At 43.9% G+C, this 14,738-nt stretch overlaps 1 protein-coding gene across 7 annotated transcripts in view; it reads right to left on the bottom strand.

Moving 5' to 3' along the window:
* Positions 1-7,978: 7,978 nt before the first annotated feature.
* LOC119853565 (monocarboxylate transporter 10-like) overlaps positions 7,979-14,738 on the bottom strand; it is a 38,041-nt gene continuing 31,281 nt past the window's right edge. For 4 of the 7 annotated variants that reach the window (XM_038396780.2, XM_038396771.2, XM_038396772.2 and 1 more), the window contains 2 exons: positions 9,228-9,431; positions 8,277-8,883 (listed from right to left, as the gene is read on the bottom strand). In XM_038396780.2, the coding sequence (XP_038252708.1) occupies positions 8,693-8,883; positions 9,228-9,431 (395 nt within the window). In that variant the 3' untranslated portion in view covers positions 8,277-8,692. Of the gene's footprint in view, positions 8,176-8,276; positions 8,884-9,227; positions 9,432-14,738 lie in introns of those variants that run through there. The other 3 variants (XM_038396778.1, XM_038396779.1, XM_038396777.1) reach the window with 3 other exon arrangements.

Raw genomic sequence — 14,738 nt, 5'->3', positions numbered from 1 at the left:
TACTGCTGGTGATACTTGGATCACTTTTGTTCATCATCATGTAGGTCTTCATCTTTGTGTTGCTCAGCATCTACGAAAGCCACATATGCTGCTTTTTTTTAACCTGAAGCATCACCTTCTTCAAAAGGTATTTCTTCTACCTTTGCTATGCCTTCATCATGTAAGTCCTCATCTTCACGATGTTCAACATCTACAAAAGTCACATGTGTTTCTTTTTTTGAACCTGAAGTCTCATCTTTTTCAAGGGTTACTTCTATCTTTGCTGTGCCTTCATCACATAGGTCTTCATCTTCATGATGTTCAACATCTACAAAAGTCACACGTGTTTCTTTTTTTGAACCTGAAGCCTCACCTTCCTCAAGGGGTATTTCTTCTACCTTTGCTGTGTCATCACTTAGGTCTTCATCTTCACGATGTTCAACATTTACAAAAGTCACATGTGTTTCTTTTTTTGTACCTGAAGTCTCCCCTTTTTCAAGAGGCACTACTTCTACCTTTGCTGTGCCTTCATCAAGTAGGTCTTTATCTTCATGTTGTTCAACATCTATGAAAACCACACATGCTGCTTTTTTGGAATCTGAAACCTCATCTTCTTCAAAAGGTACTTCTTCTACCTTCGTTGTGCCTTCATCATGTAGCTCTTCATCTTCACATTGTTCAACATCTACAAAAACCACGTATGCTTCTTTTTTTGAATCTGAAGCCTCACCTTCTTCAAGAAGCACTTGTTCTATCGTTGCTGTGCTTTCTATTGGAGATGCTACAGTAGTATTCTCAATTTTAGGTAAGTCTGCTCTGGAAGTCCAAACAGAACTGTACTTTGTATATGAATCATTTAGACTCTAAGAAAATACATTAAAAATGAAAACATAAATATGGGCATGATACATTTAAATATCTAAATTATATCAGAAGTTCTAACAAAATGGGATGTTCGTAGATCAAATAGGTTTTAAGACCAGAAGGGACTATTACGATCATCTAGTCTGACCTGTATAACACAGTCAAATAGACTTCTACCCAGTAATTCCTACACTGAGCCTATAACTTCTGATTAAACTAGAACATACATTTTAAAAGGACATCCAATTTTGATTTAAAGACTTCAAGGTGATGGAGAATTCATCATATCCCTTGGTAACTGTTTCCAATGGTTAATGGTGCTGTTAAAAATTTACATCTTATTTCTAGTTTGAATTTATCTAGCTTCATCTTCTAGCCACTGGATCTTGTTATGGCTCTCCCTGCCAAATTAATGAGCCTTCTGGTATGCAATATTTTGTCTCTGTGTAGATACTTATGGACTGTGGTCAAATAATCTTTTAACAGTCTCTTTTAATAAACTAAATAGAATAATCTTTATATCTCTCACTGTAAGGCAGGATTTCCAGGCCTCAACTCATTCTGGTAGCTACTTTCTCCAACCCTCTCCAATTCTTCAATAAAACCCTAAGTTGCAGGAACTATACATAGAAGCAACTAACTATACATTTTTAGAATATCTATTTCCACTTTATCTTGAACTGGGCTCTGATAAATGGCTCATCCAGATAAGGATAGAAATGGATCTCTTCCCACCATAGGGCTGCTACTAATACCACAAGGACTTTCATAAATAATCTAAGCCTGGACTTTTTCAGGAATCTGTTCAAGTGTTTCATATCAAGTATTGCTCACAGTTGTCCTGAACTTTTGAGATCAGAAACAGTACGGCGCATAGCCCTAGTGCTCTCTCTTAATGAGGGAGTACTTCCAGTGAATAAATTAGATCCCTACAGATTCCAAACTGGAGTATGTGGGCCCAACTCTCAAGTCTGTTCAAGCTACAGTCAGTGCAGGACTGTATGGGGGCAAAGGTTGCTTTATGCCACCTTTATGATCCTACAACTGTTGGATTTTCAGGGGGGCAATATGACTCCTAGCATACATTTAGGAAAGTTGCAGGGCTGCTCTAGTTTATGCTTGGCTGCAATGCTATCAAGAGGTCATTGCGGCAGCTAGAAATTAGCAGGGCTCCTACTACACATCCATCCTCCTGACTTGTCCCTGACACGTGCCTTATGCCAGAGGTTGTGACACAGGATAGCACAGGACAGACTATGCCAGAACCATGGAGCTCAAGGATTCCTCTTATGCTGGAAGAATTGTCTTCTGGCCACTTTTAAGTATGCCTTGCAATTCCAGAGCAGCACAAGGTAGACTTCAAGCTAGACTGTGGAACCTTCACGTATGTCAAGGAGCATTTACTTACACACAAAGTCCCATTAACTTCAGTGAGATTACTTGTGTGAGTAAAGCTCATTAGCATAAGGGCTAAACAAAATAAGCCTTGGCGGAGCCATGATCTGCCCTGTTATTCTTCTTTACCACTTATACTTATTTTCTGGCCAATTTACCATACATTTAACTACCATTTTATGTTTCTGTGTCACTTCTTAATTTGATCATATTATATCTTAACTTAAATATCTGCCTTCGAAACTCTCATTTTATACAGTAAATCAAAGGTTCTCCACCTTTTTTCTCTCATGAACACTTTTCTACCCTTCCATGCTGCTTGGAGGAACAAAAGACTCAAGAGATGAAAAAGAAATGTCTATGCAAGATGGTTCCCTTTTGTACATTTACTAGGGTATTGGCCTGTGTTGCTTTAGATGTGCAAAGTGATAGGAATTCTATCAACTGCATTGGAAGAGTGTTCTACAACATGGGCAGTGTATGACTCCAGTATTTGGGGAGACTGGGAGTGGGTGCCGGAAGCTCTCTACAAGTGTGTGTGGGAGGGGAGGGGAGGGGGGCACCAGTGCCCAGACCATGGCCCTGCCCCCTGCTTCATCCTGAGGCCCACCCCAGCTCAGCCTCTTTCCCCGCAAGGTCCCATCCATGCTCCACCCCACTCTGCCCCAGGCCCCATTGGGCCCCCTCCCCCGAGATCATCCCCCGCATCCGCTCCTCCCTGCCCTGACGCCCCCTGCCCGCTGTTCATGCCTCTTTACTTCCTCCTTCTGAGGACCACCTGCTCATCACTAGCGTCTCTCCATCCCCTCCCATGAGGACCCTCCCTCCTGTTGCTCCTTGGCGAGGGGGCCTCGGAGGACAGGACGGAGAGGTGCAAGCGGTGGGCAGGAGGGATCCTTGGAGGGGAAGAGGCAGAGCAGGGGTGGGAAGAAGAGTAGCATGGGTAGGGCCATGGAGTAAGAGGATGAGCAGGAGGGGGCCTTGGGGTGGAGCACAGGCAGGGCTCCAGCCTGGGCGCCCTTTCCGTTGCAGTGCTCCAAAGGCGGTGGACCAGCGTGCCTCCAGGAGAGGTGCGCCGCATCCTGTTTGGGGAGGCTTAGTCTCCCCTGGCCTCTTATACCTGCCGCCCATGTTCTACAACCTACTACATCTTCCTGTCAAAAGTTTCTTCTAACATTCGGCCTAAATTTTCCCTTCCAGTTTCATCCAATTGCTCCTAGCTAAAATACCTACTTTTATGTTGCTAAGATAAATAGCACCTCTCCCTTCTTAGCATTTATACCTTTCATAAGTTTACAGACTTTTATCATGTCTCATCTCCTTCCAGTTGTTGCTTAGTCAAGCAACATAGATGCAACTCTTTTAATCCTTTCTCGCAAGAAAATCCTCCCATGAATTCTGATACTCTTTTCTGATTTCACTCCATTTATCAATATCTTTCCGGTGCTAATTGCTCATTCAAAGGTTGGAGGGCTTAAGGAGCTTCTTCCCACTTACATCCTGCACAAAGGCCCAACAAAATTGCAGTTATTGGACTCCCTTGAGCTCAAGGACTGCTCTTGGCTAGCTGTGTTGTCTGTAAAAGGTAAACAGAAGGGAGGGAGAAGGCAGGGATATGAGTCCACTAGCTGTGCTTCCCACGAGCACTGACAGGATTGTGCCTGGTATAGGTATAATAGCTTCAGGAGCTCCTTCAGGTGGAGGGCAGCTTCATACCACCCCAAAGGTAGGGCACTACTTATACATCACGAAGAGATGGGAAGAGCATCTTCGGATGCAGGCTGGCTAACCTAGTGAGGAGGCCTGTAAACTAGGTTCACTGAGGGAAGGAGACCAAAGCCCTGAGGTAAGTGGGGAAGTTGGATACCGGGAGGAAGCACGAGCAGGAGAGCGCGAGATGGGAGGGCTCCTGCCTCATACTGAGAAAGCCGGATGATCAGCAAGTTATCTCAAGTGCCTATACACAAATTCAAGAAGCCTGGGAAACAAGCAGGGAGAACTGGAAGTCCTGGCACAGTCAAGGAATTATGATGTGATTGGAATAACAGAGACTTGGTGGGATAACTCACATGACTAGAGTACTGTCATGGATGGATATAAACTGTTCAGGAAGGAAAGGCAGGGCAGAAAGGTGGGGGTGTTGCATTGTATGTAAGAAAGCAGTATGACTGCTCAGAGCTCTGCAGAAAAACCTGCAGAAACTGCAGAAAAACCTGAGAGTCTCTGGATTAAGTTTAGAAGTGTGAGCAACAAGGTGATGTCGTGGTGGGACTCTGCTATAGACCACCGAACCAGGAGGATGAGGTGGACGGGGTTTTCTTCTGGCAACTAATGGAAGTTACTAGATCGCAGGCCCTGGTTCTCATGGGAGATTTCAATCACCCTGATATCTGCTGGGAGAGCAATACAGCGGTGCACAGACAATCCAGGAAGATTTTGGTAAGTGTAGGGGACAATTTACTGGTGCAAGTGCTGGAGGAACCAACTAGGGGCAGAGTTCTACTTGACCTGCTGCCCATAAACCGGGAAGAATTAGTAGGGGAAGTAAAAGTGGATGGGAACCTGGGAGGCAGTGACCATGAGATGGTTGACTTCAGGATCCTGACACAAGGAAGACAGGAGAGCAGCAGAACATGGACCCTGGACTTCAGAAAAGCAGACTTTGACTCCCTCAGGGAACTGATGGGCAGGATCCCCTGGGAGAATAACATGAGGGGGAAAGAAGTCCAGGAGAGCTGGCTGTATTTTAAAGAATCCTTATTGAGGTTACAGGAACAAACCATCCTGATGTGTAGAAAGAATAGTAAATATGGCAGGCAACCAGCTTGGCTGAACAGTGAAATCCTTGCTGATCTTAAACACAAAAAAGAAGCTTACAAGAATGGAAGATTGGACAAATGACAAGAAGGAATATAAAAATATTGCTCAGGCATGCAGGAGTGAAATCAGGAATCCCAAATCACACCTGGAGTTGCAGCTAGCAAGAGATGTTAGGAGTAACAAAAAGCGTTTCTTCAGGTATGTTAGCAACAAGAAAATTAAGGAAAGGGTGGGCGCCTTACTGAAGGAGGGAGGCAACCTAGTGACAGAGGATGTGGAAAAAGCTAATGTACTCAAAGCTTTTTTTACCTCTGTCTTCACAAACAAGATCAGCTCCCAGACTACTACACTGGGCAGCACAGCATGAGGAGGAGGTGAGCAGCCCTCTGTGGAGAAAGAAGTGGTTCGGGACTATTTAGAAAAGCTGGATGAGCACAAGTCCATGGGGCCGGATGCACTGCATCCGAGACTGCTAAAGAAGTTGGCGGATGTGATTGCAGAGCCATTGGCCATTATCTTTGAAAACTCATGGCAATTGGAGAGGTCCTGAATGACTGAAAAAAGGCTAATGTAGTGCCCATCTTTAAAAAAAGGGAAGGAGGAGGATCCGGGGAACTACAGGCCAGTCAGCCTGACCTGGAAAAATCATGGAGCAGGTCCTCAAGGAATCATCTCTGAAGCACTTTGAAGAGAGGAAAGTGATCAGGAACAGTCAACATGGATTCACCAAGGGCAAGTCATGCCTGACTAATCTAATTGCCTTCTATGACGAGATAACTGGCTCTGTGGATGAGGCAAAGCAGTGACGTCTTATTCCTTGACTTTAGCAAAGCTTTTGACACGGTCTCCCACAGTATTCTTGCCAACAAGTTAAAGAAGTATGCGCTGGATGAATGGACTAAAAAGTGGATAGAAAGCTTCTAGATCGTTGGGCTCAACGGATAGTGATCAATGGCTCCATGTCTAGTTGGCAGCTAGTATCAAGTGGAGTGCCCCAAGGGTCAGTCCTGGGGCTGGTTTTGTTCAATATCTTCATTAATGACCTGGAGAATGGCATGGATTGCACCCTCAGCAAGTTTGCAGATGACACTAAACTGGTAGGAGTGGTAGATACACTGGAGGGTAGGGATAGGATACAGAGGGACCTCGACAAATTAGAGGATTGGGCCAAAAAAAAAATCTGAGGAGGTTCAACAAGGACAAGTGCAAAGTCCTGCACTTAGGATGGAAGAATTCCATGCATCGCTACAGACCAGGGACCAAATGGCTAGGCAGCATTTCTGCAGAAAAGGACCTAGGGGTTACAGTGGATGAGAAGCTGGATATGAGTCATCAGTGTGCCGTTGTGGGGGGAGCACCCCATGGCTGGGCTCTGGGGGTAAAGGATGCAAGTGTCTGGGCTGGAAGGCACCCTGCAACTGGGCTCTGGGGGGGTATGGAGTGCAATTGTCTGGGTTGGGTGTCTGGCCCTCTGGCTGGACTCTGGGGGGTGGGTGTCTGGCCCTCTGGCTGGGCTCTGAGGGGGAGAGGAAGGGGACAGAGAAAAGGGATTGTCGTAGGAGTTTCTTTAACTGTCTACTCCTAGGGGAATTTGTTTGTGTCTGTATTGTTGCTGACAGGGATTTTGAAATAAATTACCAAAATAATTGAAACTGGCATGATTATATAATGTTATTTTGACAAACAAAATATGCACAATTTTAAAATGTTTGGTGCAGAATTCCCCCACGAGTAATATATAGCTGCTTTAGCGTCATGTAAAATTTAGAAATCCAGTTCCTACATGCTTAGAATAAAGAAGTTTTAGCATAGAAAGACCATTTTAGCATGGCTGCATTCAATCTTTTGTTTACCTGCATTGAATGAAGTGGTGACCCCCAAGGTATTATACTGTTTGTTACCTCACAAACAGAAGCATGAATAATGTTTTTCTTCTGTTGTACTGCTGTACTTTTAAGCCGTGGAATGAAAGCGAGAATACCTGCTGCTCCAACAGAGCAAAGTCCAGGCACTACAAATCCAATGTTGTAACTTCCTAAGAAGTCATATATCCAGCCTGTAACAAATAATATTCCAATTGCATGTAATCATATTCTCTCTGCATCAAAGCACAACTTTATCTCCACATTGTTCTTTATTATCCTATAATATTATGAGTGCCTTAGAAAACATAGAAAAGCCAATAAGCTAAATAAATTAAACTCCTTTTGAAACCCTTTATTTTATTCAATCCAATACCTTTAGACACATTATGTACTCAAGTGTGAGAGAGCATTTTCAATTTATGTAGTATATATGGAATCACCAAGCTTTATGGAGGAACAACCCACATCTCTTAGAAAGGTTCCATGGTGGGTCCAGTAGTCAGGTGATGCAGATCCTGGTGGACTGAAAGCCCATTACATCAAGATTTGTGTCTATGGCGCATGTGAGAAGTAGAATTGGGTGAATTTTTTTATTAATAGTGTATTTGCTGAAAAATGCAGTTTCAGGTCGACAAACTATTTGTGAACTCATGTTGAGTTTCGACTTAACTAAAAAAGTCAAAACGTTTTGGTGATGACAAATGAAACATTTTGTTTAGTCCTAAAAAATTTGTTTTGCTTTTCAGGCAGTTTGACAAAGAAAAAGACGCACAAAATAGCCAGAGGATGAGGTGCTGCCTCCTTTGTAAGCTTTAATGAACTGGTTAGAACACTCACCTAGGATGCTGGAGATCCAGATTCAATTCCCTACTCTACCTGATGTGGGGAAGGGATTTGAACTTTGGTCTCCTACATGTTTGGTCTCCCCTCCTGACCAGGAGGTTTAGGCTGCAGTTCCCCTACAATCCACTGTGATTGTCCCAAGCAGGTCTAACTAATATCTAGCTCTGCTTTTTACTTTCTCTCCAAGGACAACAACAGTGATTTACCAGGAATAAAACTGCTCTTTCAAAGCATAGTACATTTATTTAAGGACAAAAGCATACAGAGAAAACATATAAAACAATAAAAAGGTCTTAATCTAAACGCACACTAAAGGTATCAGAAGTCACCAATTTTTTGCATGGTGGACAGGTTCAGGTCTTCCAACTTCCCAGCAGGGTGGGATCCCCACTTGGACCAAAAGTCAGGTCTGTTTGTTGAATAAAAAAAAAAGACCCTGAGTCTATTTAAATTCAGTCTTTAAACCCTAAAACCTTAGGCTATGTCTGCACTACAGCCTATGTTGGCAAAATGTATGTCGCTCAGGGGTATGAACATTCTCCACGCCAAGTGACATAAGTTACACTGACATAAGCATTCGTATGCACAGGGCTATGTTGGTGGGAGAGCTTCTCCTGCTGACATTGCTTATGCCACTTGTGGAGGTGAGTTTTTTATGCTGACTGGAAAGCTCTCTCCTGTTGGCATAGAGCATCTTCACCAGACATGCAGCAGTGGCACAGCTGTATCGGTACAGCTGTGCCACTGCAGTGCTGTACATATAGTCATGCCCTTAGTCTCTCAGCCTCCTGAAAACAGGTAAAACATACTGTCTCTATCCCCGGGGGCCCAAGCCATAAAGAAGGGCATTTATATAACTGGCTTTGGGATTTTGCATTAATCACCCGATAGTGATTCCAGATTCCACAGTGAACATCCCCAGTCAGTTAAGAACAAACAAATACATAAAGCTTATTGATACAAAGATGTCTGAATATTCCAATGAACCCCTCTCGTCTCACTCGTCTCCATATCATGGTCTTTGGAGTTTTCAGGCTTTCAAGAGCTGGCTCATATATACAGGTAATATTCATAAAATTAAACATAATGGTCTCCAGATAGCTCTGTTTTTGTGTATCTGTCACAGTCACAACAGAAAAAAGAACAGAAAAATCATTCATCTTGAGAGAGGAAAAGTATGTATGGCAGCATCAGCTTGAAGGAGAGGAGGTTTAAAATTTCTCTTCCTACCATTCATTTCTCCAATTTCATCCCTTGGCCTATGGGGAGGAGGCTGTCTCAAGAACTATAGACAGTGAAAATCACTAAAAGGACACTTTAATATGGCTAGCAATGCTATTAATAGATATAGGGCTAAACATTGTTCTTCATATGGATAAAACATTTAAATACCAGCATATGCAAAGCATCATTATTTAGGAACACATTCAAATATAACTTTCTCTGTATTAGATAACTCACCTGCAAATGGTGGACCAAAACAACTAATTGTGTGGACAGCCATCATAAATCCCCAGGCCACAGGCATTTTCTCTGCTCCCATCAAGTCTAGAGTTAGAACAGGTAAAAGAACATAGTTTCCTGCATCAAAAAATCCCAACAGCGAGCCAAAAGCAACTAGGGAGGGGAAAGTTGTGCATAGAGGAATTGTCAAGTACAACAGCCCTGGAAAACAAAACAAAACAAAAACGTTACAGTGATTTTGGTAGGGCACTTGCTCAGACTTCTTATGGATGAAACACCTGTGTTGAATGGAACCAGATGAAGGCCATGTTTTCTATAAGTAGTTAGTTGTGTGGTCTATCTGACGTAATCGGATTATGGATTGACTTGGATTTCTTGCTAATATTAAATTCTCACATAGCAGCATATATAAGTAATATTTTTTTTACCATCTCCAGTTGGCTAGGAGACTCCATACCATCCTGGCAAATGCTGATCTAGCCTTGGTTATACATGCCTTAGTTACCGCTCTACTAGACAACAGTGCAATATACCTGGGCATGAAGTCATCAGTGCTTAGGAAATTTTTACAGCAAGGAATGTTGCACCATGTCTTCTCAGCAACACAGGCCATCACAAGCAGATCACACCTGTCCTTTAGTCTCTACATTGGCTTACCATAAAATATAAAATCAAGTTCAAGGTCTAGTCCTTACTTTACTTTCAAGGCACTCAATGGCCTGGGCCCAGAATATCTAAAAGATCACCCACAGCTTTGACACTGCTCCATACCTCTGGCCCAACAGAACTTTCCACCATAATGGTGAAGCTCATCTGTGCGGGGGAACTTTCTCGGGGGCTGGTCCAAGACTGTGGAATGAACTCCCACAGGAAGTAAGGCCTATCACAAACCTCACCATCTTCCCACTTCAAGTACAAGAGGTGCTTCTGTGATCTTGCCTTTTACAACATAAATACAGAACATGGACAAACACAAAAATAAACCCATACCACAACAAAACGCTCCACTATACACACAATTCTCCCCATGGCAAGAGAATGAAAGAAAGAACAAACCACATGTAGCAGATGTAAGTCATGTCACTCAATGCACTACTGGAAGAGGCTCATATACTATAGCGATGAAGGCAGTAAACAAACCTGTATAATTTAATGTTCAGATTGGTGGTGGTTGTAGTTGAGCAACCTCAACTATTATACAATGTAGGATTTTTTGTGTTAGAACATGAACCATATTTTGATATGTATGGTTTGCTTTATTTATTCAGTTGTGAGTTGTAATGTGGTGGTAAGTTTGTTTGCTCTTATTAAATAGCTTGAATAAACATATTTCTCTGTATCGCTATATACTATCTATAAGAAAAGTAGATTTGAACTAGTATAGCGCTTATATTACTTATTTGAACTTAAAAGCTTTGCTAGTCTTTCTTTAATGATCTATTTGATAACTGTGGCAAAGTTACTTGCTAGTCGGAGCATCCCCTTATGGCTAGATGTGACATTGAAGGAATTTTCTCCACCGTAGTTCTGCAGACCAGCCATCCAAGCCTGCTAGTGGTCCGATTTGCCTTGTGAGTTGGCCCTCTGGCCAAGTCATTCTTGAGACATGCCCCTTGCAAGGTAATTCAGAGTCCAGGTGATAAGACAGGAAAAACCTAAAGTCTAGTAGCCTCAATGCCAGGGCCTCAGCCCCCATGTGGGATGTGTAATTCCTGATCTCTTTCAATCTGGAAGCCTGCCCTTCTCCTCTTGATCTAGGGGAGAGATAGGGGAATACAGGCCTATCCTCTTCTCTGGGTGTCAGGAATCGGGGTCTGCAGTTGATCCTGAGACCAGCTAGCTGCCGCACAGCTGAACACCTTGATCGAACAAATCACCAGATTGACTGAGAAGCGTCACCAGACCTGCTCTGAAGCCCAGCAGCAGCACGAAGCGATTAGCTGCTCAATGCTTCTGCCGCAGCTGCAATCATTCCTGCGAAAGCCTTGTTCCCAAGCCTTGGTCCAGCCCAGCTTCTGCCTTGCTCCTGCTGCCCTGCTCCAGTCCATGCCAGCCTTCCTCCTGTGCTTGGTTCCTGACTCCAGCTCTGACCTTCAGCACTGTTCCTGGTCTCTGAGTCCAGCTCCAATCACTAGGCCTGACCACCGCAGCTCTGACTACTAGGCCTGATCAACCATGCTCTTGTCTGTGACACAGATTTCCAGCCCAAGAACTATGTTTAGGTGGCTAAGGATTGTTCCTTCAATTCCCCCTCTGCTTCCATGCTCTGTTTCTACCTTTCCCTGCTTGTCAGTGTCTTCCCCAGGCCTGTGAATGCTGCAATTCCCACCATGGAATTGTGGCTCCTTACCGCTTTTTTCCAGCTGGCTAAAGTGAGGGGCTTCTGCCCAACCTCTCCAGCAGTAACTGGGCTATATTCCAAAGAGTTTTGGTCCCCCTCCCCCAGTATTCCTCCTGGAGCTGGAACTGTGGTTCAGGCAGTCCCATGGTCACCCTTCTCGAGGCAGGAATTCTCCAGGTCTCCTTCGTGCAACTGGACTTCTGACTTGAGCCACCTATAGGACTCAGTTGACTGCTCTTTCAACTGGCTCCTTTCCCCCAATTAGTCCCCAGGTTCAGCAGAGTCAGTAAGCCAGTTTCTTCTTTTTCGTCTCCGCCTAGCAGCTAGTGGGGAGAAAACTGTCCACCTCCCAGGGTTCAGCCTTTCTGAACTTGGCTTCTTCATTTCAAAGTTCCTCCTCCATGACTGGCATGCCTCGCAGATGCAGCAGGATAGAGCTGCCTGAGGCCACAGCTGCTCCTTAACCTCTCCCTGCCTGGTATAGCGTTTGTACCCCATGTGACATACACAGATAAAGAGTATGTGGGGAATGGTCTGCCTTGCTTGAGCGCTTAATTTGTGATGGAGTAGAATTTAAACAGACCTAGGTGCTCTAAAAAAAAAAAAAAAGGTGGGCTGAACAATTAAACATGGTATACCGGTGATCTTTAAAGAACAAAGACAAATATTCCATAGTGCTAGAGAACTTTCATGTATTTGCACACTCATAATTCATATTAAAGATCTGACATTCTAGTCTTTTCTTTTCAATTTTAATACCAAAATTATTGATATAAATATTGGTAGTACTAGCATTGTTGATCATCCTTAATTTACTTTGACTTTCCAAAGTGGCCAGATTAAGCAAGTGCTCTTCTTATGAAGATTTCCTTCTAATAATTTTCTTTTATATAAAGAAATTGTATTTTTATATAAAAATTGTGTATTGTATTTTTATACAAAAAGTGCTTGAGGGACCTGACTTTGGAAACTGTTTAAAAAGATTATAATGAAGCTATTTTAATTCATCCACTTTATGCTCACTTTTCCCATGGCCAGATGACCAGTACTGCAAAAACCTGGAGAAATTACAGGCTCAAAACTGGAGTAGAATATTAGATTGCTTCAGACACAGGATTATATTTCCACAAATTTGTCATAAATGATCTCCCATAGAGGGCAATTGTGCACTACTCTGAGCGAGCAAAACAGGATGTATGAAAAAAGCAAACCAAAGTACCTTAGAAAAAAGGGTAACCAGGAAAATAGCCTCTCACTTAAGAAACTTAAGATCACAATGACTGAGTGGATCAAAAGCAGCTTTTATAATCTTATCTGGACTATATTGTCTCATGACAGATGAGGCTTTTAAATGTGAAGATTCAAACCAGACAGACAATTAGGGGCTGCAGACACACTGTCTAACCTAAAATTGACTTAGAGAGACAAGATGGGTGAAATATTGTCTTTTATTGGACCAGGTTCAGTTGGTGGGAGAGAAGGTTTCAAGCTACACAGAGCTTGTCTCTTTCATCAACAGAAGTTCATCCAATAAAAGATACTACCTCACCCACCTTGTCTCTCTAATATCCTGAGACCAACACGGCTATAACAACACTGCATAAAGCTGACTAAGGCACTTAGAAGCCTAAGTCTCATTGAAAAGCTACAGGACACAGAGTCCTAGGGTATGTCTACACTACAAAATTAGGTCGAATTTATAGAAGTCAGTTTTGTAGAAAGCATTTTTATACAGTCCCCACACAAATGCTCTAAGTACATGTAGTTGGCGGACTGTGTCCACAGTACCGAGACAACCGTCGACTTCTGGAGCTTTGCACTGTAGGTAGCTATCCCACAGTTCCCGCAGTCTCCACCCCCCATTTGAATTCTGGGTAGAAATCCCAGTGCCTGATGGGGCTAAAACATTGTTGCAGGTGGTTCTGGGTACATATCAGGCCCCCGTTCCCTCCCTCCCTCTATAAAAGCAAGGGCAATCGTTTTGCACCTTTTTTCTTGAGTTACCTGTGCAGACGCCATACCACGGCAAGCACGGAGGCCACTCAGCTAACAGTCACCGTATGTCCCCTGGGTGCTGGCGGACGTGGTACTGCATTGCTACGCAGCAGCAGTTTATTGCCTTTTGGCAGCAAACAGTGCAGTATGACTGGTAGCCGTTGTCGACATAGTCCTGGGTGCTCTTTTAACCGGGCACCCGAGCAAACATGGGAGTGACTCAGCCAGTTTCCCTTGTTTCGTCTCATCGCAATTGAGTCCTACCGGCAGTAGACTGTCTTTTAATCTGCAGCTAGCAGAAGATGATGGCCAGTAGTCATACTGCACTGTCTTCTGCCGAGCACCCAGGAGGTGACGATGGCTAGCGGTTGAATTGCACAGTCTGCTGCCAGCAAGATGTATAAAGATAGATGAAGTGGCTCAAAACAAGAAATAGACCAGATTTGTTTTGTATTCATTTTCTCCTCCCTCCGTGAAATCACCAGCCTGCTAAACCTAGTTTTGAGTTCTATCCTTGAGGCGGCCATTCAGTTTCTTGCAAAGCCACCCCTTTTGTTGATTTTAATTCCCTGTAAGCCAACCCTGTAAGCCATGTTGTCAGCCCGCCCCTCCCTCCATCAGGGCAACAGCAGACAATCGTTCCGCGCCTTTTTTCTGTGCAGACGCCATACTACGGCAAGCATGGAGCCCGCTCAGATCACTTTGGCAATTAGGAGCACATTAAACACCACACTCATTACCCAGCAATATATGCGGCACATGAACTTGGCAAAGCGAAAGCAGGTGAGTAGGCGACGTCAGCACGGTTACGAGAGTGATGAGGACATGGACACAGACTTCTCTCAAAGCACGTGCCCTGGCAATGTGGGCATCATGGTGCTAATGGGGCAGGCTCATGTGGTGGAACGCCAATTCTGGGCCCGGGAAACAAGCACCGACTGGTGGGACCACATAGTATTGCAGGTCTGGGACGATTCCCAGTGGCTGTGAAACTTTCGCATGCATAAGGGCACTTTCATGGAACGTTGTGACTTGCTTTCCCCTGCCCTGAGGCGCAATAATACCAAGATAAGAGCAGCCCTCACAGTTGAGAAGCGAGTAGCAATAGCCCTGTGGAAGCTTGCAATGCCAGACAACTACCGGTCAGTCGGGAATCAATTTGGAGTGGGCAA

The sequence above is a fragment of the Dermochelys coriacea genome, chromosome 3, assembly GCF_009764565.3.
Source record: "Dermochelys coriacea isolate rDerCor1 chromosome 3, rDerCor1.pri.v4, whole genome shotgun sequence".
In the NCBI taxonomy this organism is placed as follows: Eukaryota; Metazoa; Chordata; order Testudines; family Dermochelyidae; genus Dermochelys; species Dermochelys coriacea.
Note: the sequence above shows the minus strand (reverse complement) of the source record. Positions and strands in the feature narration are given on the sequence as shown.